We start from the raw sequence: 23,724 nt of genomic DNA on the forward strand, positions 1-23,724 counted from the left end.
AGATGTAGTTAACTGTGAAATTCTGAACTGTGTGATATGCCAACAATATCAATAGATAACCAGAATCGTCAAAATATGTTCTTTGAATCTGTGACTATATCAAAAAATATGTTATTTGAATTTTTTCAAAAGATATAGAGAATATATTAACATAGATAACATTATCCATTGCTTTATTTTGAAGAGAAAAAAATAGCAAATATAACATTATCTGTAACTTTTATTCACATATAACATTATCTATTGTTTTATTTTGAAGAGAGAGAAAAATAAATTAGAAAATAACATTATTTGTGTATATTTATTTGACAAAGTAAAACATATAAGGTTATCTTTTTGATTTTCATGTGGCTTAAAGAAACACTATCTTGTCTAAATACCACAATTTTTGTTCTCTTGGAAAAAATTTCCAAATCTATCAGAAAAAAAAAATGTTAATTTCTGATTGTAGTTAACCTATTCAACCATCTACATATCAAAACATGCTCTGTCAAAGTAAGCAAATTTGAGTTAATATTTCTCAATATTAAAGTGAACCCATAAGAAAACATTCAAGCCCACTGCTACAACCATCCCCTCACGTGACACTCACACTCACACACACTATCACTTTCTGTCTCCCTCCTTTCTCTCTCTCCTCACATTCCTGTATCGTCTCCTCCGACAAAAATCTCAAACTAGCCCAAATTGGGACACTTCCGGCGGAGTTCCTCCTAAATCGATCACTGTCCACGCCGGAAATCCTCCACAATTGACCGCCGCTCACCGGAGACCCTCCTCGTCGATGTCCTGCTGCTGCCCATTCCTCGTGAATACATCCGGCATTGCAGCCAATTCCTCCCAGAAGCTCGTCGACTCCATGCTCACAACACTGGTCACCGCCGGATCTGGGAACGAAGACCAATGAGGGAGGAGAACTTTCAAATTGGTTTTTGAGATATCACCGCCAACGAAGAATTTTTGACGCGATTGCAGAAGGGTATTTTTGTCCCCTATTGCCCAATTGTCCTGGCGACTGTACGGGAAATGTTAATGGACTAATTATGGCATTGAATCCTGTACTATGTCCTCCTCACCGAAGCGCTAAAAATGGGGAGTTTATAAATGTAAGTGCAAATTTATTGCAGGTAACGTTTACTAAACAAAGACACAAAATTTTATAAGAATTTGCTACATACAATCCAACAAATAATCAAAAACTTCCAAAATTACTCTCGGTAATCTCTTTTAACTCTCCCCATCCCCCTTTTCTCTCACGTCGTCATATTGAATTATAGAGTTTGAAATTTTTGCAGCATTTTATGTTTTAGAATATGATATTGTCAGTAAATTTCGAACTCAAGAGTTTAAAATTTTTATAATTTCAAGTTTTAGAATATGATATTGTGTATAGGTTTCAAACTCTAGAAACTCTAGAGTTTGCAAACTCTAGACAATATGGAGGAGTGATAAGTTTCAAACTCTAGAGTTTGCAAATTTGGCATAATTTCAAATTTTAGAATCTGAAAATATCGGGACAGAATCAGTTTAAACATGGAGGAGTGATTATTGTCTACAATATTCAAACTCTAGAGTTTGAAATGTTGGCATAATTTCAAGTTCTATAATCTGACAATGTCGGACCAGCACCAGTTTAAAAATAGAGGACTAATTATTGTCTACAATTTTCAAACTCTAGAGTTTGAAATTTTGTTAGAATTTCGAATTTTAGAATATGACATTGTCGTCAATTTTCAAACTCTAGAGTTTGAAATTTTGATATAATTTTAAGTTTTAGAATCTGACAATGTCGGGAAAGAACCAGATTAAAAATAAAGGAGTGATGAGTTACTTATTGCTGTGATTTCAGCTCTGAAACTACAACATCCATGGCTACATCTTCCTTGTCAACTTCCATTTCCATTGCAATCCCCAATCAAAATGCACATTGCTCTCATATGGTGGGTCAAAGACTTCTTCTCTACCAATAGAGAGAGAAGAAGCAATGGAGGTTTCCATTGAGAGTTAGGAGGTGTGAGATGAGAGTTTAGAGGCAACTGTGGACTGGGTTTATGGTGGGAGGTGGGAGCTCCTGAAATGGTGATGGTGAACCTAAAACAGAAGTAGGAAGATGAAACCTGGAAGAAGAAAATGAGATTGAAAATATAGAGGGAAATGTGGGTTATGGGGTATATGTTTTAGATGTGGTTATATGTTTGTGGTTGTATGTAATAAAAGTAAGGGTATTTTTATAACGGCATTTTTGTCCGAATATTATTTACTTAAAAACAAGTTACATTCGGTAAATTCGCAGTTGCATTTATAAACTCCCGAAAGGCAAGGGCTGGTTGTGGAAAAATTATTCAGCATCCTGGGTACCGCCCTCGTCGCTACATATTTATGTAAGAGTTTAAACTTTTAGTAGGGCTATAAACGAACCGAGTAGCTCGCAAGTTTGGTTCGGCTAGTTAAGACTCGATTCAACTCAGCTCATTTAGTAAACGAGCCAAACTTGAATTCGAATTTTCGGCTTGTTTGACAAAAGCTGGGCTCTTTAAGGGTGGCTCGGCTCGATTAAAGAGACTCGTTTAGTAAATAACTCGGCTCGGCTCGATAAATGCTCGGCTAGTTAAGGCTCGAGCCAAGCTCGACAAAGCTCGGCTCAGCTAGTTTACGGCCCTACTTTTAGGTGGAACCGCCCCGAATCGAATGAGATGGGTTTTCCAACTTATTTTCAGGTACAGTGTTGGGGTCAGGGTTAAAATTCCAAAACCCGACCGGGTTCAGGTAGGGTTCAGGGTGGAAGTATCCTGCCACGAACCACCCCGACATATATTTATATACTGAGAAATGTTACTGGTACAGCAGAAAAGGCACAGACGGTGCGTACAACACGCTTTTGGGCCTATATCGGGTCCAATAAAAATAATCAAAGCCACTCATTTTGTTCAATATACTTTGCTTAAAGTCTCCGGAAAAAATCAATTCTATTCAACATCAATAAGGACATTAACGAAGCGTCCAAATTTGCTTATAAAAATTTCGAAAGTGATTTTGGACGCTTCGTAAAAGCTCTTATAGATGTCGGATGGAGCTGATTTTTTACGAGGACCTTAAACAAAATATATTGAACAAAATGAGAAGCTACGATTATTTTTATTACACACGATACGAGCCTAAACGCACGTTGTACGCGCTGTCTGTGCCATTTTTGTGTACCAATAGCATTTCTATTATATACTCCCGTTGTCCCCATTCTTTAATCCCTTTTTGTTTTTGTTTATTTGATGGAGGTCAAGAAGGTAACTTCACATACCAACTCACCTAGGCAATTGCTGATTAGGGAGAGGTAAAGTGAATCTTATAAACACACACACACACACACAAACCCAAACTCCCGACCTTTTTGGGATTCTAACTTAATAAGAAAACATAATAATTGCATATTTGATCACTTAATTTCCCAATTTTACCATTGAATCCCTTCTTCTTTTTTGGTTAGTAAAACTGATTTTTAGGAAGGGTAAAATGAGAAATTCCTTAACTTTTAGCCATTTAGTTCTAAAGTGGGCAAAAAAATTGGGATAGCAAAAAGTGATAATTGGACTAAAGAATGGGGACGGAGAGAGTATATGATTATACTTTTATCCTAATTAATTATTATTTTACTTAGAATTAGTAATATTTTTACCCTAATACTATTATCATTATACTAAAAAACCTTATTCGAAAGGGAAGTCTTGAAAAAACTATCCAAAGTTCCTGTTTTCTAAAAACACACACACACACACTCTCTCTCTCTCTCTCTCTCTCTCTCTCTTTCTCTCTCTCTCTCTCTCTCTCTCTAACTTCTCTCAAAAATATTTCAAAGTTTTCTTCTTTAAAAAATCAAAAACAATTTCAAGAAAGCCCCAGTTAAATCGGAGAACTTAAATACAACCAAGGCCTCATTTTTTTTGTGATTTCTCTGTTCATTTCAAGCAGCAAATCTTTTTGGGAAGCATAGTCCAAGTAAAGAAAAATGTATAAAACTTGGTATTTCCAAGTCTTTCCTAGTTTTTCTTTATTTTGAGGGAGATCAAGGGCTTACACCAGTTCCTCATACTGGTTGTGAGTTCTTTTGATCTTAATTTAACAACAAGAGCAAGAGGAACACGAGAAAATGAACCTTTTTTTATCATTGGGTCTACTCTTGGGCACCTAGGACCATTCCTAGGCGCCCAAGAGTGTTGTTGCTTATCAAAATTCTGTTTTGCCACTATGTGTTTCATTTCATGTGAATTTGTAGATGCTAGGTGTACACTTATCCTTCCAGAGCCCAAATATGTTTATTTTCTATTTGCAAAGAAGTAATACTTGGATATTCAGGACCTATTCATGTTTGTTCAAGTCCGATATTGAGTAAACTTGCATAAATATTCTATTACTCTATTTCTCTGCACTTGAATATTCTGTTTGTTGTCAAAAGTTGCCTGTTTGTTCAAGTCTGATACTAAGCAGACTTGCATAAATATTCTGCTAATCTATTTCTCCGCACCTGAATATTTTGTTTGTTGTCAAAAGCTGCCAAGTCCCGTATTGCAGGTGTGAGAAATCTTGGACGCCCAAGACCACTGTTGGGCGCCCAAGAGGGATTCTTGTAGCATTAACTTCATTTTCTGTCCGACCTTGGGTTTTCAACTTTTTAAGGGAACTAAATGATTGCTACTTATATGTCATAAATTTTCAAAAATACCTTTCGCCTTTGTTCGGTTCAAAATTTAGAAAAAAAAAAATTTCCAAATTCACTCATTACCTCTATATCCAATTATTACGCTCATTTCTCTTTCCACTTATTATCCCTATCTCTAATCATTATTCTCATTTCTCTTTCTATCTTTCTCCACTTATTATGCTTATCTTCAATTATTACCCTATTTTTTTTCTTCACTCGTTACAAAAAATTTCAAATTGTGAACCAAACAAAGCAAATCATCATTTTGAAAATTTAGTACGGCAGTAACTCATGGGAAAATCTTTGTCTGATTTGCATTCTTCTAGATAACTCTAGGAGAAAGGCTTTACAGTAGTTTAAAAAAACTGGCGCTAAATTAAGTGGAACAAATTAGAATAACTCCATTAGACTATTTGGTGGGCACAACTTAGAATTAAATTTGAAAGTTTTCCTCCTTGTAAACATTTCCTTCTCTGGCAGAAAATTTTCCACTATAAATGAAATCCTACCGAAAAAGGAAAGGTTATATTGGTCAAAATATATGGCATTCTTTTTTTTCCCACTCATGTTGTCTAGCCAAATAAAATTAGTGCGAAAAGATGAGAAACTATTTTCTCTTTTATTTTGTCCATCTAAATAAGATGGGGAGAAACCACGCTCTTTTCTATATTTTTTCACTAATAAGTGAAACCACACCCATTTATTTTCTTTTCGCACCTAACAGCCTGTTTGGGAGAAGGAAATAGAAGGGGGAGATATATAGGGAATATACATATCCGGGGTGCCAGGGTAAACATATCCTCCTGCAGTGGGACTATTTTTGCCCACCCCCACCAATTAAAATTTTATCCGGCTTCACACTTCAACAATACACCCTCCACACTTCACAATATATTTCAATTGTTGAACATCGTCTCTCTCTCTCTCTCTCTCTCTCTCTCTCTCTCTCTCTCTCTCTCTCTGTGCCCTGTTTGATGACACATGCAGAACATAAAAATAGACTCTGTAAAAAGAAGAAACAAATTTCAAACCCATTTCGATCAAACAAATGGGTAAAATAGAAGAAACCCATTTCGAACGAACCCATTTCCATCAAACAAATTTCAAATGCCGTGTTTGATCAAACAAACTTTTTCGACAAACAAATTTCAAGAAATAGAAGAACCCAGAATACTCGATAGATGAGGTAAAATAGAAGAAATCCAAAATTACAATCCCATTTTTGAAAATTGTGATACAAAGCCGTCGGGAGGAGAGTTGCCGAAGAGGTTGCCGACCAAGATATTGCAGAAGTCGGCGAGTTGGTCCGCGTTGATTGTTTAGTGGAATCCGAGATTCAAAAAGAGATCTGTAAGAGTCTGTCGGTTGCATGATGATCGGCGCTGATCATGAGGAGGATTTGGCGTCGTCGGAGGTATTTGGCATCGTCGGAGGTAGGACGAAGAAGAGGTAGATGAGAGAGTATAGAGAGGTTTAATTTAGATAAAAGCGGGAAAGGGATTTATTTGCTTGGGGAAAAATAGAAAGGGCCTAATTGGTATTCGACACTTGTTTACATTATCCACCCCATTCCTTTTCTAAGAGCATCTCCAATCCATCCAAAATAGAGGATGGATGTAACACATTGAGGGGAGATTTTGTAATTTATTTCATTTTTTCTTTACTTTTTGTATTTTTTGGGAGAATCTTTGAGGGACCCACCGTCCTTTTTAGAGTTTTGGAGGAATTTTGTACTCCAAATTTACTTGTGATCCTCCATTTTTAGAGGACCAAATTTACTTTTAGAGGACCAAACTCTAAAAAGGACGGTGGGTCTCTCAAAAATTCTCCCAAAAATTACAAAAAGTGAAGAAAAAAGAGAATAAATTATAAAATCTCCCCTCAATGTGTCACGTCCATCCTCTATTTTGGAGAAATAGAGGTGGATTGGAGATGCTCTAAAAGAATCTAAACAAAGTAAGTACAGTATTTTTTAAGGGTGGCGATATTGCCACGACATCATTTGTTAGTACCACGAAACTATCCATCATTTGGACACTTTTGTCCTTTTTTCACGTTTTTCATCTCTCTTCGCAACCTGTGCAAAGCAAGGTAGCAGAAGTATAACCCTCTCTCTCCTTCTTTACTGTTTCGAATTTCGATCCATATAGTACCAGAGCACGTTCGCTAGAGTTGAGAGAAATTTTCCAATTGTTTTGATGGGAACGACGACAGAAACCCAACCCAGCTCGAACTCGGATCTCTATTCAGATCGATGGGTCTGAAACAAAGTCCAGATCAACTCAAAACCCTAATACAAAAAGCGGGACAACAGCAACGGCCTTGTCGTTTGCGGTATTGGCTCATGGGGATGATCAAAGAGGCAGATTATTAATTGTTTATTGAATTGATCCCAAACGTATATGGATAAACTTGTGTTTCATACTTTCATGTATGTATAGAACCCCAAGTTCAATGAATCTACAATCCAATTCATTGTTGAATGAAGTAGCGTTGTCGGATATGAGGATGAGCCGATGAGGTTTGCTGTGATTATGGTGCAAGACAGAGAAAGGATGAGATTCAATTCAACCCATTTGCTGTGAGTTCTAGTGAGAGAAAAAGTTAAAAGAGCAAAGAGTCACTGCGATCGAGTTAGTGAAAAAAAAAGTTAAAGAGCAAAGAATCTAGTCAGATGAAGAGACGGAGGGCAAAAGTGTCCGAACAGTATATAGTTTCGTGGCACTAACAGATGATGTCGTGGCATTATCGCCACCCTTTTTTAATCTCATATCATATTCTAAAATAATCTCTCCTCCAATCATATTCACCTATTTATCATGTCTTATTACTAGTGAATATCCGTGTTCGAAGGTACGACGCAATGCATTTTAAGCACAGTATAAATGAAGTATCTAATCCCACTTTTATTAGTTTTTTTTTTTGAATATAATTGTTGTTTTTAACTCGAACTCACATTAGATGAATTTCGTGTATTTGTATATCACACTCCATGTGAGAGAGGATTTTCCCTTGCTCCCAACAAATCTACTTATTAAAATTCCAAATTCATAGAATAGTCTAACACAACATCTATATTATAAAAATGGGGTAATTCCATTAGTTGCATCGGGACATAGCAAATAAGAACTCTTGCAAGATACTTCGACCAACAAAATTGTAGCCACATGTTCAAGAGATAGGGAGTTAGAGAATTCGGGCACAAACCTCATGGACAATGCCGTCACAGAGAGGGAATGAGTGAGGGAGTTAGGAGAAATTGAGAATAAACCTCACGGATAACACTGCCGCTAAATGTGTGCACTCCGTCGGAGGTAAATCAACGTAGAGAGAGATCGCGAAACTTGCCTACTTCTAACGTAAAAAGAGTTTGGGAAAAAAATGGCAATATATAACCTTTTCATAATAAAAACGCTTACAGCGAAAAAACTTTCCCACCATCAGTAGAGCGCCTTTGAAGCTAAAAAGAAAGAAAGAAAAAACTCAAAATTAGAACAAACAGCGAGATAAATAAAGAGATCGAACATGAGATTCGACGAATAAGTCAAAGATCTTATAGATAGCGCAGTAGTTATTCATTCGAAGTGGTGGTATGCAAATCCGGTGTGGAATAGTCAACGTTGGTAAACACTGACAGGTAAATGCGAGAGGAATGCTTTGAGTAAATACTTTGGTCAATTTGAAATCAATTATTACATACTATATAATATAGATGCCCAAATCATGGAATCAATTAATTATGGCATTTCTTTGGCCAATAAAATTTGAACTTAAACTTATTTAGGAAGTCTAAATCGAAATTTCCTTATTACGTACTTTATAATGTAGATGCCCAAATCATTGAATCAATTATGACATTTCTTTGGCCAATAAAATTTGAACTTAAACTTATTTAGGAAGTCATATAGGATATAAAATTAATACTGAATTAGGTTTAGGGAAATGGAACAAAATTAAATCAAAATCAATTGAAAAAGAAAGAGGATATGTTTAGTTTCTCTCATATGAGGGAAACATGTAAAACTTAAAAGGAAATCCTCTTTAATGCTAGCAAAACGTTTAGAAATATTCATTCGATCTGACGACTATAAAATTAACATGAAGCACTAGCAAAACGATTAGAAATATTTTGATTGAAAACCGCTATGTTTTATAACATTTATAACATAGTAGATATCTCCTATGGCCCCCCCCCCCCCCCCCCCCCCCCCCCCCCCCCAATCCAAACAGGCCTCTTTATTGAAGACATAGATATAGCATAATAGTATTGAAGATGAGTTTTTAGATTTTTTATTCAAATTTTGAATATAAATAATAAAATGGGTAAGGGTAAGATTCTCATAAACTCCACGATTTTATTATTATCTCCGAGATAAAGGTCTCAGTACTGAACTCATACTTCTGATGGGTAAAGGCGGGGGCTGTGTCCCGAGCAAGAAGAAACCGTCGTCGATAGCCGCTGATGACTCTCCGACCAACGCCCCGCTGCTCCCAATCGACAACAACGCGGCCGAAAACGCCGCCGCGCAAACCACGTCTCCCCCGTCCATCTCCAAGCTGAAAATCCTCATCGTGTTCTACTCGATGTACGGCCACGTGGAGGGGCTGGCGCGGCGGATGAAGAAGGGCGTGGACGGCGTCGAGGGGGTGGAGGCGGCGCTGCTCCGGGTGCCCGAGACGCTGCCGCCGGACGCCTTGGAGCAGATGAGGGCGCCGCCCAAGGACGACGGGATACCGGAGATCTCGTCGGCGGCGGAGCTGACAGCGGCCGACGGGGTTCTCTTTGGGTTCCCGACGAGGTACGGGTGCATGGCGGCGCAGATGAAGGCGTTTTTTGACTCGACGGGGCAGCTGTGGAAGGAGCAGAAGCTGGCAGGGAAGCCGGCGGGGTTTTTCGTTAGTACTGGGACTCAGGGAGGCGGCCAAGAAACCACTGCGTAAGCACTACTTTTACTGTTCTGTTCGCTATAATGTATGCATGTTTGTGCTGTGTGTATTCTGTGTGTAATCCTGTTAATTAATGTAGGTAAACAAACACCATATGCGAATTGCCGTTCTCTATGGTTTCCTGCTTTCTCTAATTGCCCTGCTTGATATCTTTATATTTGTTACTTGTGGATTACTAGGCATGTTAGTCTTCCATAAGTCCTACTGTACTTTACCGGTACCTGGATACAAAGCGGCCACCATTGAATTAGGGCAAAATAACATTGATGAGTTTACAGTATATTTTTTTGTCTTTCAGACTAATGTCAAAATACTTGTTTCTACTAAAAACACTGAAAATGCCATTTAGATAAGGGAAATGAGCTGTCTTGAAGATTGGGTATTTTTAGACTAAATACCAATTACCGACAATACTGTTTCGTCAGTAGCGTGAACTCACCCATAGTTGTGGTAATTTGAAACTATAACATGATGTTGGTTCACTTTTTCTGTCTTATGAGATCGTAATTATTAAGAGCGAGAAGCGCACTGGGGCGCAAGGTTTGTTGGGGTCTAGGTACGAGGCACAAGGCGAGTTGGGGGACCTTATTGAAGCGAACCATACTTAGGCGGAAAAAAATACTCCCTCCGTCCCATAATATTTGTCCGGTCCGCAAAACGAGGATTACAAAATAATGCATTTCTTTCGAGAAAAAATTTAAATTTTTTTCATAAGTTAAAAGAACTCGTCGAGATCTAGTAAATTGTTGAATTTTTTTTCAACTTTTCTTACAAAAATAGTATTATTTTTACGTATCCGTTTTGCGGACCGGACAAATATTATGGGACGGAGAGAGTAGCAAAATAGGATATACTAGTTGACACCAATCTTTCAAATAATAAACACTAAGAAAATAAAGTTTAGAAAGGATATCATGTAAAAAAACCACCAAAATCATCTACCAAATGCCAAATAGTCAACAATTCTTGCATAGAGAAGAACTAAAATGTCAAAATCAATAAAAGACAATCATCCAAAACAGAGGCTGAGAGAGATTGTTTGGTCCGAGTCGTTCGATTGAGAGATTGACGCAGTGTATTGATGTGTGACGATAGTTTAGCCCTCAGGGTCAAGACTTTAGTTACATTTTTTGCCATTAAGCAATAAATTTTGTGAGAGTTGAAAAAGGCTCGCCAGGTGCACACCTTGCGCCTTTGGATTCCAAAAGGTGCGCACCCCTTGGTCTCCCAGGCTTCACCTTCGTCAAGTTGGCTGGCCTGGACCCCTCTAGGTGCCAAGAGTCAGCCTTGATGATGCTTGAGCCTAGGTGAGCACCTAGGCATGCTTTTTATAACTATGTATGAGATCTTGCAAAATTCTAGAGCACCTCTAGGCCACAAATGTTGCATGGATTGGTTATGGTCTCTCTTTTCTTTGCATCAGTTTAACCCAAGATTATGGGCTCTACTATATTTGTCTTCAAACTGTGTTGTGAAATATTCCTTGTGTGCTTTCTGCATGTAATTTGATATTGTATTTGCCATAGTTTCTAGAGGAGTGCTGTGTTTATGGTATATTGGTATTGTGTTTTTACTGGAGTCCTAGGTTAGATATAAAGCACATATATGCTTTCTGCAGCTTGGACAATGCCCTTCTATGTAAGGGAAGATATTTCTAATCACATTTGAAGGGCAATCTCAGATGCCACTGATAGCTTTCCTTTACCAAGTTTATTATGAAGTATGCCTATCGTACCTCCTGACGTAATCACTCTGGAGTCTGGACTCTGCACATCTCATCAATTAACATATAGTATCTTGAAGTTTGAGCACCCAAAAGCAGTGGGGTAATTATAAGTACTCTGCAGTTTGCATTGATCTCTTTAACCTAGAATGATTCGACTTTTACATCACCCTTTTGCATGACGTTGTAAACTACTTGGAGGGAAAAATTTATGATCAATCAGTCTTGAGTGCCACTAAATACATTGTCCTTTTGCCTGTTTCTTTTGGATGGAAGAAAAATGCGGCATTTCCCAGAGATGTTACTTTACATATGTGTTTGGATGAGTAATTACTTTTATGAGGCTGAATGGGTATAAAGACAATTCTAAGATCCCAGCTATAACATGTGTCTAGGCAAGATGTTGGTTAAGGTTGGTGGCTCTGGTGCACAAGGTGTTGGTTTCTTATATGCTTTGTTGTTAATTTCAATCACAACCTAAAAAGCACTGCACAGCATGGACACGTATGACGTGACATCGACATGGCGACAAACATTTTCAAAAAATCACAACAGCAAAGCTGGGAACGTTTGTACTTAAACATAAGACAAGATAATAGTAGCTACTTGTTTCTTTCCATGACTAATATATTCTTGTTTCAGAATGTCAAAAGATGAAGAGACCATTTTATACAAGGAAAGCGTGCACAACAAGACCTAAAATCTAGTTAGTAATTTGTTTCATAATTAAATTGGACGTTTTGAAATCCAGAACTTGCAAAGTTAAAGTTTTCATTTTATCATTTGATCCCAAGTTCCTTTTCCCTCCATTTTATCATTTGATCCCATGTGTGCCCCAAGTCACAAGGGTGCTATTCTACAAAGCCAAAGCAATTATCTGGGCCACGTACAGACAATTGTCCCTCTAAGAGTCCCATTGGACAATGTCACTCTCTTGGAAATGTCTGTAACTCTTAGTTGGCAACTACTGTTGGAAATGCTTAAACCAAATTACAAAAAAAGAAGAAAAACTGAATGAGAGCATTTTGGATTCTGGCAGCCATGGAAGGGTTATTTTGGAAAACCTATTTAAATGTTTAATGTGTTTGGCATTCTAACTCTTGCTTTAATGTGTTTGGCATTCTAACCTATTTAACACTCGTTTCGTTTTGTTACTTATCTCCACCTTTCTGTCAAATTGATTATGGACTATGGAGGATCTATTTGAGCTCTTACTTTTAGATCCATGGATTATCTTAGTAGTTGGAGTGGTCCGAATGAATACGCAAATTCAGGTACTTCTTTGAAACAAGGATGGTTTTCTGGCCTACTACAAACGTAAAAGCTATCTTTTGACTGTTGCATTGACAACTTTAGAGGAAAAGGTGTGGGCTTCAAACAGATCTTTGTCAAAAGGGTAAAGGATATATATATATATATATATACACACACACACACACACACACACAGTTAGTCTCCCATGAGGGGGTCCTCATTTTAGTTAAAATGCGGACCTCCTCATTTCTCCTATTTTCTGATCGAATTTCGATGACCCGAGCCGCTCAATGTGTTTAGAATGTGATTTTAATGGTACCCGCGAGAAATCGGCAAAAAAATGACCGGGAAAGGCTTAATTTGAGCAGTTTTTATTTGAATCGTTCAATAAAAAACAAATAAAAATTGCTCGGATGAAGTCCTTCCCGGATTTTTTTTTTTGCTAATTTCTTGCGGGTACTCTTAAAATCACTTTCTGAACACAATGAGCGGTTCGGTTCATCAAAATTCGATCGGAAAAGGGAGGTCCGTATTTTATTAAAATGAGGCGGTCCTTATGGGAGATGGATTGTATGTGTGTGTGTGTATATATGTGTGTTTGTATATATATATATACACACACACACATACAGTCCCCTTTTACTAATGGCGTCCTTAACTTGCTAAGTTTAGGACCTCATGAGTTTGACATTGTTCCCAATTAAATTTTGATGATTCGAACCGTTCGATGTGTTTAAAACGTGATTTTAAGGGTATATGCTAGAAATTAGCAAAAAATAGACCGGAAGAGGCTTGATCCGAACAGTTTTTCATAAAAACGCTATAAATGCATTTTTCTGAAAAACTATTCGGATCAAGCCCTTTCTAGTCATATTTTTTGCCGATTTTCTGCGTGTACCCTTAAAATCACATTATGCACACATTGAACGGTTCGGATCATCAAAATTTGATTGGGAAGGGGAAGTCTTTAACAAGTTAAGGGCGCCCTTAGTAGAAGCTTGGCGTGTGTGTATATTTAGCATGCGTGGAGTATACTAAATTGAAAGCTTCTAGTTGCTCATGATACATCTACATGGAAATATGGCACATAATAAAAGCGGTTCCATTTTTCAGTTTCCCTTAATTTGGAAAAATAGCATTATAGCCACAAATTAGGTTGACAGTTGACACAAATCCACCAGCCTATGCGAAGGAAACTAAAATAGTTTGCAAGACGCTAACTAAAACCCCTCCAAACAGGCGGAAGCATAATACAAGAGAACAATCAGCACTTCACTACAAGTATAGCCCCTAAAAACAACCTATCATCTTCAGGTAGCCCATTTAATATCAAAACCTCCTCATTTCCGAGGATATAACCCCATCCAGGCATTACAGAGATCTGCTACTGAACTTTCGAAGATCATATAGCCTTCTCCTTTTTGTGGTATAATAAAATAATTGAACATCACTAAGAAGCCAATAAAATTAGGTTTCTAGTTTTGATAAGTAAAGATAAATGGCAAGTGCACTCACACACACACACACACAAAAAAAAACAAAGGAGTGAAAAGAACTCTAGAATATTCAATTTCCTGACAGCCTCTGTTACAGTGACCACGGGAAAGTAAATCCTTCATTGGAAAGAAAAAACTAAAGTTCAAAAACACGCACCCACTGTTCACAGTTTGCTCCTTATCTCAGTAGTGCCCTTCCTCTCCCTTAAAATGTTCCACTGGAGACATTGAGGAATCATCCACCAGTATCCTTCATTTCCTTTGTACACCTATTTGAATTAAGACAATGTGTTTGTACATCCCCATCCATCCCTCATATCCGACATCCTTAAAATGGAAGTCTTAGGATTTTGGAATAGAAAGAAAAATCCGAAGGAGCTATGAATGGAGCTTATGGCGATGTATGGATTGAGGCAGTTGGGGGTGAAATGAAGAGTTTCGGGGATGGGTTAGTTCTCATCTTTTTTAGATTGTTTTTGTGAAGGGGAGGGGAGGTATGCGGAGAGGTGAGGAGAGAGGACCCTATTTTCAAAATTATAGGATACCAAGGGAATGTGAAATGTATAGTTATAGATCATGAAGATTCATGATAGGTCTCAATTTAAAATGGTTGACAGTTAATTGTCAAGAAAGTCATATATCGCCCCTTTCATGTCATCACTTGGGATGAGCGTGAAAGATGGGAGAGATATCTTCTTATTACTTAAATTATTGGTTTATAAGTAGTACGATAGGTGGAAGTTTTATGGTCAACATTGGCAACAAGGCCCAATGACATTGAGGGGTTAAACAAGGGGATCTAAAAAAGGTAAAGGATTTGGACTCCGAAATGCGGTTTTTCCCATTCAAAGAGAAAGTAGGAAGACAATGGAAGACCATTTGGAACTCCCTATCACAGTTCAAATCCGAAAGAATACAACTTCCCCACTTGCATTCGATTCTTTCTTCACTGATAATGGTTTTTCTGGTAAAAAAGAAAATAGGATTCCTGATTATTCAGAACTTAATCAAATCGCAGGCACGCAACTTGTCTGATTTTGTCCAAGGACAAACAAATCTTATCATTTCTAGGAACGACAATGGATGTGTAGATACTTGCTACGAATATTTAAGTAGCGGGTAACTTTGTTAATTGGATTTTTCCGAGGTTCCCACTTGATGTTGACACAGGCCAACCCATGCATTCAGTGGTGGAGCCAGGAATCAGTGTTAGTGGGGGCACCTTTTCAACACACTTTACCAAAAAAACGTGATAAGCAATGCTACTATGCTAGAATAATAAAAAAGGTGTTGCTAAAAATTATAAAAAAGCTAACATGTTTAAACCAATAAACCAACTAGAAAGCAATTATCAAAATAAACCAATTGCCGATGTTGTCTTAGTGAATCAAGTATAAGAGTAATTCAATTCATAACAACTAAAAGAGTCAATGTTTAGCTCTCTTGCTCCAACTAGAAAGCACATCTATTTGTTTTTTCAAATTTTATTCCTAAATCTCCAAATTTGAATGGTGTTGTGAGGTCTTTCAACAGGAATAAAGAACAGTTCTATTGACAAAATTGTAAAAAGTTGCCAAAATGTCATGCATAAATGACATTCCATGTGGTTTAGGCACTTTTTAATTTTGGACATTCTTCATTAGATAGTTTCAAATAGCAAGTGGTGACTATTTTTCTTAGTAGACATCACATTTCGTTGGTGTAGTGAAATTATTTTAATGTTTAAACCAAAGTGGAGAATGAATTGATATAAAACATTTATTAGAGTGGTTAAAACAGAATAACTTGTGGAAAACAAATTATAAGTCAACTCCAAAATTTTAAAAAAATGAAAGCATTCAGTGGGGGCCCGTGCACCCACTCGTCCTATACTCCTATGTTCCCTCCGCCACTGGATGCATGCATTTTTTTTTTTCCCTAAGCAATCTAACTTGCTCTTTTCGCTCATTGCAGCATTAGTTGGAGTTTGGACTAACTTAAACTTATTTTTCCAACTGGTGACTTTTTTCGTTTTTGGTCATAATTTTTTACTTTCTAGATTCCTCTCCTCGATATGAATGTTTAATCCAAAAAAAATTAAAACAACTAACAAAAGTTCATAAAAACAAGGCAAAAAGGTTAGGTGAAAGGGGGCCTGAAGTTAAATATGCATGTGCTCATTCTTTCTTGTTTATCTGCATCATCTTTGCTTATAAACTATGTCACTTAGATATATCAGGAACACTTCTTTAACATTGTTGAGAAGGACTGTGACTGATATTAGGAATTGCATCAGTTCCTGGAGGAGTATCAAAGTTTCCCCAATAAATAGACTTATGCTTGGTGTTAAACATCTCTGATAGGATTTTTGTTTCTTCATAGCTGTGATGCCGCTTGTAGTAGTTCTGCTTCTGGTCTTGGAGCATTTGCTTGTATAGCCTGTTTTGGGTCTGTTGTGGGCTGTGTTGCTCTGGGTCCTGTTGTTTTGTGTAGTCTGTTTCTGAGTTTTGTTTTGGTTAGGGTGGTTTTGTTTGTTTCTCAGGGGTATGCTCTAGTGTTCTTGTATCCTGTTTTGGTTTGATATAAAATTTAACGTACCCAAAAAATAAAAACACTTATTGAACGCTCCAATCACATCTAATATCTATGGGATGAATGTCTTCATTGTAACAACCTTTTCAATCCTTTGAAGTGCAACTTAAGCCTCTATATATGTTTTGAAACATTAATAAGATGAAATTATGCATCATGGATGGTACAATGTCTTGCATCCTTCAGAATTTAATTGTTGCGTGGGTGAGTGTAGATGCTTAAGTTATAAAACATCTGGCTTTTAGTGTAGATTATAGTTACGTTGGATATGTTCCTCATTTATGACACATGATAAATTTGTTTAAGTTTTTAAGGTGGCTGTCCTCCATTTTCAGAAAATTGGTGTGTCCCTGTCGTGTCGTATTTGTGCAGTGGGTTTAATATTGCAAGTTAGTGTGACATCCTCTCTTTTTTCGAAATTAGTGTAACAAATCACCTCGATATTGTCTCCTTTGGGATAAACTTTTGGAATCTTTAAAATGCATTGTCAGTGAAAAAGTAGGAAGAAATGTGATCTCACATATATATATATATATATATATATATATATATATATATATATATATATATATCTGTAACATCCTAATTGCAAATCATCTCGATATTGTCTCCTTTGGGCTAAACTTTGGCATCTTTAAAATGCAGTGTTAGTAAAAGTAGGAAGAAATGCAATCTTCTCCTCAACATTTCTACCTAGCCAATGTGTGACATGATCTCACTGTTGCTCCATAGGATCATACGTCGTATGCTGCAATCTGCATGTAGCACTAGGTTCTCACTTATGAGATCCAAGAGATGGCTCATGCAACATCTAGAGGTAACTCGCACCACATGTGACCCATACATACCGGAAGGTGGGCCGCTCTATGACACCATTTATAAGATCATCATCCCAAACCATAATCTCTTTTGGGTTAGGTATGGCTTTGAACTTGTCATTAACTTCGAATACATTCAGACATTGTTCACTGGGAGTCAATGCTCCAGCACAGGCAATTTGATCTTATTCTTTACAACAGTCTACATTAAAGAGCTGACTCAAGGCATATCTCAGCAGTTCAAAAAAAAAGAAGGCATATCTCAACTAATTTTTTGAACCTTGGAAGCTCAAAAAAGCCTGTCGTGAAATAAAACAAAAGATTAGGTTTGTTTTCAGTAAATGTACTTGTGTTAACAAATTTTTTGAAGAAGGTGACTCACATCTGCCATGTAGACATCCACAGCCGGGTCTTCTCCCATGCGCATGAGCTTCCACTGTCACTTAGCTCCTATGCTGCTTGCAAAATGTGCCTCCCATCACTCCAGAGTAGTGCTTCGTCCATCGTAACAAGTGCCAAACCTGAATCGTTACTAGCAAGGGATGCAAAACTCACTCACTATAGCCCAGGAACTTTTCCTACCTAGTGGACCTTGGACATTGAAGGGTGGTGTTTATCTGGTTCTCTCCTGGATCTTGGGTTCCAATCTGGGTGGAGCTTAGCCTTCCCTGAGCAAGATCTGCAGGACAGAACTCTAAGGCTGCAAATGAGCCGAGCGGCCTGAAGCTCGGCTTGAGTTTAGCTCGTTCAAGCTCGACCCGACGTTTAAACAAACGAGCTCGAGCCATATATCTTAGCTCGTTTTGAAAATGAGCCGAGCCTGAGCTCCCTGTAGTTCGGCTTAGATGAGCTTGCGAGCCAAGGTATTTATGTATATATAAAAATCAATATATAATCCATGTGTCAATACTTGGTAGCACGGCTAAGGAAATAAGTTGAGGGAAGTGGGAAGCCTTTATATAGCTAATTGAAGGACTGGTGAGTTCCTTTCTTTCCGATGTGGGATATGCACAAGTACTCCAAAGGTTTCCAACAAAGCTTGCTACGAGTCCCACATGGAAAAACTTCAACAACATTGTATACAAAATCTGCTATACAACTAAAGAACCCAGCCTCGCGTCTCAAACAGTTGGACTTACGCCTGCCAATCGAGCTTCGCAAGCTGAGCTCGAGCTGATCGGATAAATTACGAGCCTAGCTCGAGCCACAATATTACAGCTCGTCACGAGCTCGAGGCAATCATATTTTTGGTGCCTTGCCAGCCGGAGTCAGCTGGTTGGCTCTCTGATGCCTAAGTCACTCAGATGAAGGAGAGGAAATTACAAAGTTCTTAGAGTGAGTAGTTACGTTGTACCTCCCTAGGGTTTAGAATTGTACTCTATAGAGAGTGACTTAGCTTAGGCTCTAAGTAAGCTTGTGCTAGGCACATGCCCTGGTTAGCTCTATGATGCCTAAGTCACTCAGATGAACGAGAGGAAATTACAAAGTTCTTAGAGCGAGTAGTTACGTTGTACCTCCCTAGGGTTTAGAATTGTACTCTATAGCGAGTGACTTAGCTTAGGCTCCAAGTAAGCTTGTGCTAGGCACATGCCCTAAGCGCTTCTTGGACTCTCGTCATGCACGATGCACTGAGTGCCACGTGACGGCCGCATGACCGAACTTAGGGCTGTTACTCGAAACCGGAAAATCAATCGAAACCGGAAAAACCGGACCGGACCGAATTTTTTAAACCGGTTGAATAATTTCGATCCGGTTCCGGTTTATAAAATTTTATAAACCGGAAAAATAATTTCGATCCTGTTTATGTGTTTTAAAAGCTGGTTGAAACCGGACCGGTTATATATATGTATAATACATACATACATGCATACATACATATATATATATATATATATATATATATATATATATATATATATATATATATATATATATATATATATATATATATATATATATATACATAGGGGAGGGGTTGAATTATGGGTTTTTGGTTGATATTTTGTGGCTTATATTGGTCTAATAAATATATTTATTATATAAAAACTATTTTTATGGGCTTAATTATGTTTTTATGGGTTTTTTTTTTTTATGTATTGGGCTCAAATTGATCCTTTTTTGTTGGGTCCAAAAAAAGGGGTTGAATTATAGATTTTTGGTTGATATTTTATGGGTTGAATTGTGAATTTTTTGATGTGTTGGGTCAAAAATATGGCTCATGAATGAAAACCGGATAAACCGGTTTATCTCAACCGGTCCGGTTTATCTCAACCGGTCCGGTTTATCTCAACTGGTTCCGGTTTCTAAAAATCTCAAACCGGATAACCGGTTTCGACCGAAAAATACACCCAAACCGGTCGAAACCGGACCGGTATCACCCCTAACCGAACTGACGTGCGGACTCTGTCTTGATGCCCAGCCCAACTCTGTGAATCCTGGCACTTGGGCTTATGCGTGACCGACTGCACCATTGCGTTGGCCCAACGCATGCGGTTCAGCCCAAGTGCTCGGCCCGTTGGGCTGCTGATCTGCGAGGCGCAGTTGACATGATGGTTGGGCCCACTATAGACATGATGTTAAAAGCTGAGACACGACAGACTCAAATTCGTGAGATGGATAGTTTGTCATTTGGAAGTTCTTTTTTCCCCCCTTTTCTAGTTCAATTTATAAATCCTTGTTTTTCCTGTTGATTGTTATTGAAAGTCAGTTGTTTTGCCTTCTAATGAGTCATGAGTAACACGGCCATCTTTGCTTAAATTGTGTTCTTGCTGTCTGAATAAAATCCTATAAGACATCAGAGCATTACAAGTAGTAAGAAGTAGCAAGTCGCAAAACTTGAGGACTAGATGAAAGGATGCTTTAGAATGGGGAAGTGGTTTTTGTCGAGGATCCTATTGCAATGAGAGGGAGCCAGAAAGAATCTAGGGAGGGGGAGTCATGAAACGAGTAGATCACTTATTACTAAATGATTGATGTTGGAACGAAGGAGAAGTTATTACCCTTGGCGCAAATAAAAGACAAGGAATTTCTATTTATTTGGAATATAGAGTAAAAGTCTGTATTGAGATTCGAGAGTAAGGCTCCAAATTGTCTTCCAGATTTGTAAAGACTGGTCATTCATGTGATGTGGAGGCTCTAGGTAGTTTGTAATATTTTTCCTCTCCGCCTTTTAGGAATGGCAACGGGGCGGGGCGGGGCGGGTATTGGCATACCACGAGCTGAACACAGCCCCGGCTGGATATTTTTTGGGTACCCCCGTTCCCGCCCCACTCAGCTCTGTAAGAAATTAAAAAAATTGTTAATCTAAAAGCAAAGTAATAGAAAATAGTTATAATAAAGTGGTAGTTTAGTATAATGGTGAAAATAATGGTAAGAATATAAGTTTTTTTTAGTATGATGATAATAATATTAGGGTAAAAATATAATTTGAAGTATAATGATAATTAGATTAGGATATAAGTATAATTTTATATATAAAATATATTTTGGGGCGGGTTAGGGGCGGGGTACTTTCACCCTGAACCCTACCCAAACCCGGCCAGGTTTTAGAAATTTTAACCTCGCCTCTATACCCGAAGATGAGGTGGAAAACCTGCCCCTTTTGTGGCAGGTTCAGGGCAGGTCCAATTGCCAAGCCTACCGCCTTTCTCCTCACCATATTCGATTGATGGTTTAAGGAAACTGGGATACTATTTCATTACTGGGCGTGACAAAATTTCTCACACAAATCATTACCACCTAGTTCTGGAAGGGCAGAAATCACGACCAATTTTGTTATTTGTTCTACTTGCTAGAGCATGACAGTATGATTCTTTTTAAGATCCATTTGGGGGAGTGGATATAATGGTTCTGCTTGTTATTCATCTTTATTGTTATCTTTCCTTTACTGTTATTCTAGTTGCGTTGATTGAATTTATAATTCGGTAAGAAATTCTTCTCATATATGTATGTCAAAAGTGCCTCGTCCTAAAATTAAGGTTTTCCACATTTTTCTACAGTTGAAGTGGAGGATAAGTTGTGGCAATTAGAGACATGAATTGCTGTACTTTCGTCGATAACCCTGCTTCAGTTGTTTTCAATCTCAAGTATTTCCTTACTCTTTGTTGCAGTTGGACAGCAATCACGCAGTTAGCTCACCACGGAATGCTATTTGTTCCGATTGGGTACACCTTCGGACCTGGAATGTTCAAGATGGATTCCATCAGAGGGGGCTCTCCATATGGAGCTGGAGTTTTTGCTGGGGACGGCACAAGAGGACCAAGTGACACAGAGCTGGCACTTGCGGAGCATCAGGGCGAGTACATGGCTGCCATAGTCAAGAGGTTAGCTCAGAATTGAACGGGTACTACTGATTTCGGCATTTTTCTGTCCATCCAAACACACACGTGATTCTTTTTCTTTTACCCATCCGAATATGTTTGTTTGTTCGTTCTGAGGCTGGTTTTTCCATGCCCACTTGTGGTTGGACGATGCCTTTATAGTAGTGTTGTCATACTTTTGTGCATCTCTTCGTTTGTTGTGTCCTTTTTTCCCCTCCCGAAAAAATGCTGTACATGTTGGAAATTCTTGTGCTGGATTTTGCTGTTAATAATAGTCAATCCTGTTGCATGCCTTCTCTTTATCTGTATGTATTCTTGTGCAGGATTGCTATCACTAATATGTACACGTAGAATGGTGTCTATTTGAACATAAACTTAAAGAATCAACTTATAAGGTCTCTGTTTCAATTTCGATGTTCTTAAAATCGCTAGGCGCTAATTGGGCAGAAGAGGGACGCCTAGTGCCTATCGGCTTACTATTTGGCCAACCGGCTAGAGCCTAGGTGATGTCCAGGTGGACAAATGGTTGGCGCCTAGACCGATTTTAATCTAGGCATTGGACTCCTGCCTAGGTGCCAAATAGTCGGCCACCTCGACCAACTTTTAGAACACTGTTCAATTCTAATGATATTTGACGAGAAAAATAGATTTTAATGATTGGAAAACATATAGTACAAATCTAAAGGAGTCAGTCAGAGTGTGTGTAGAAGTTTATGGGTCAAAGTGCAAATGAGGGGCAGTTGTGCCCACTGGGCTAATGCTGTCGCTGCCACTGGACACTCTTATCGTTTAACTAGAGTTGAACATAAGTGATGCGTGTGCTAGTGAAGTTTTTAACAAATATTGTAAATCAAGACACAAAAGGAACACAATAGGGATAAACGTACAAGGATTTTGGTGTTGAACGGAACCTTGTAAATGCCTGATTTGATAGTTATGAGACTCTGTTTACTTGAAGGTTTGGGAGTCTTACTTTAAGTGCTTGGCAAGTTTGCATATTTGGCGCGCAAGTGTTTTTGTTTAAATATTGTGCCCAAGTATCAATATTCTTTATTACTAATGATACTTCTTTTATCAGGTTATTACAAGTAATTAGCCCAAGTGTAAAAGTCCCAAACCGATTAAGTCTCACCGAGGTTCACGACTATATTCAATTTAATACGACAGTTTCAGTGAGAATAATTAAATCGATACAATGCTTCGGTAAATCACCTTTAAAATCCATCAACCCCAACAGTTTAAACTTAATGTCAAACAATCCGAACGGCCACGACTAACTTGTGTTGACTACAAATTTTAAAGGCCATAGCCAATACCTGCAATGCTGTTCATATTTCTAAATTGATTTCAAGAAGAATTGGAAAGGATTGAAGAAGACTGTATTGAGGGGGGTTAAAGAGGACAAAGGGTTTACCGAATAATGGCAAACTTTATGAAAGCTGTTAGGCCCAAACTTTATTTTCAACCGTACTAGCATAAAGCTCAACCCAAATCTTGGCCCTGTCCAAAGTAGCTCTTTTTCTTAAAGTTCTAGTCTGGGATTAGTGAGCTAGCAGCACTATAAGCTGTTTTAAGGAAAAGCATGGTTTGGCCCTTGCGTATTAGACACGGATCAGGCTTCTTTGCAATCTGTTAATCAAAATACTACAAATTTCCACACGAATGTATTTTAACCTTAACAAATTCTAGCGTTATCGCGGGTACTGAACTTGTAATACTATTCACCAGGTTGGTATGTAATTTTGTCAAAGAGTGGACACGAAAACTATACGAAGGGTTGTTGGTGATCAGGTTCATAAATGCATTTAACTCTGGCTTCTTCCAAGTAGATAATGTTGACCTGAGGAAACGTTTTATTTTAATAGCTTTCTTTCTACACTTGGGATTTGGGCTGACATTAGTA

At 38.0% G+C, this 23,724-nt stretch overlaps 1 protein-coding gene across 1 annotated transcript; it reads left to right on the plus strand.

Moving 5' to 3' along the window:
• Positions 1-8,945: 8,945 nt before the first annotated feature.
• Positions 8,946-22,123, plus strand: LOC131336688 (probable NAD(P)H dehydrogenase (quinone) FQR1-like 2). The gene is made up of 2 exons (XM_058372613.1): positions 8,946-9,630; positions 21,612-22,123. Exons 1-2 carry the CDS (start codon positions 9,098-9,100, stop codon positions 21,838-21,840), a joined length of 762 nt encoding a protein of 253 aa, XP_058228596.1. The 5' UTR covers positions 8,946-9,097; the 3' UTR covers positions 21,841-22,123.
• Positions 22,124-23,724: the final 1,601 nt, after the last annotated feature.

This window comes from Rhododendron vialii, chromosome 8a (assembly GCF_030253575.1).
Source record: "Rhododendron vialii isolate Sample 1 chromosome 8a, ASM3025357v1".
Classification (NCBI taxonomy): domain Eukaryota; kingdom Viridiplantae; phylum Streptophyta; class Magnoliopsida; order Ericales; family Ericaceae; genus Rhododendron; species Rhododendron vialii.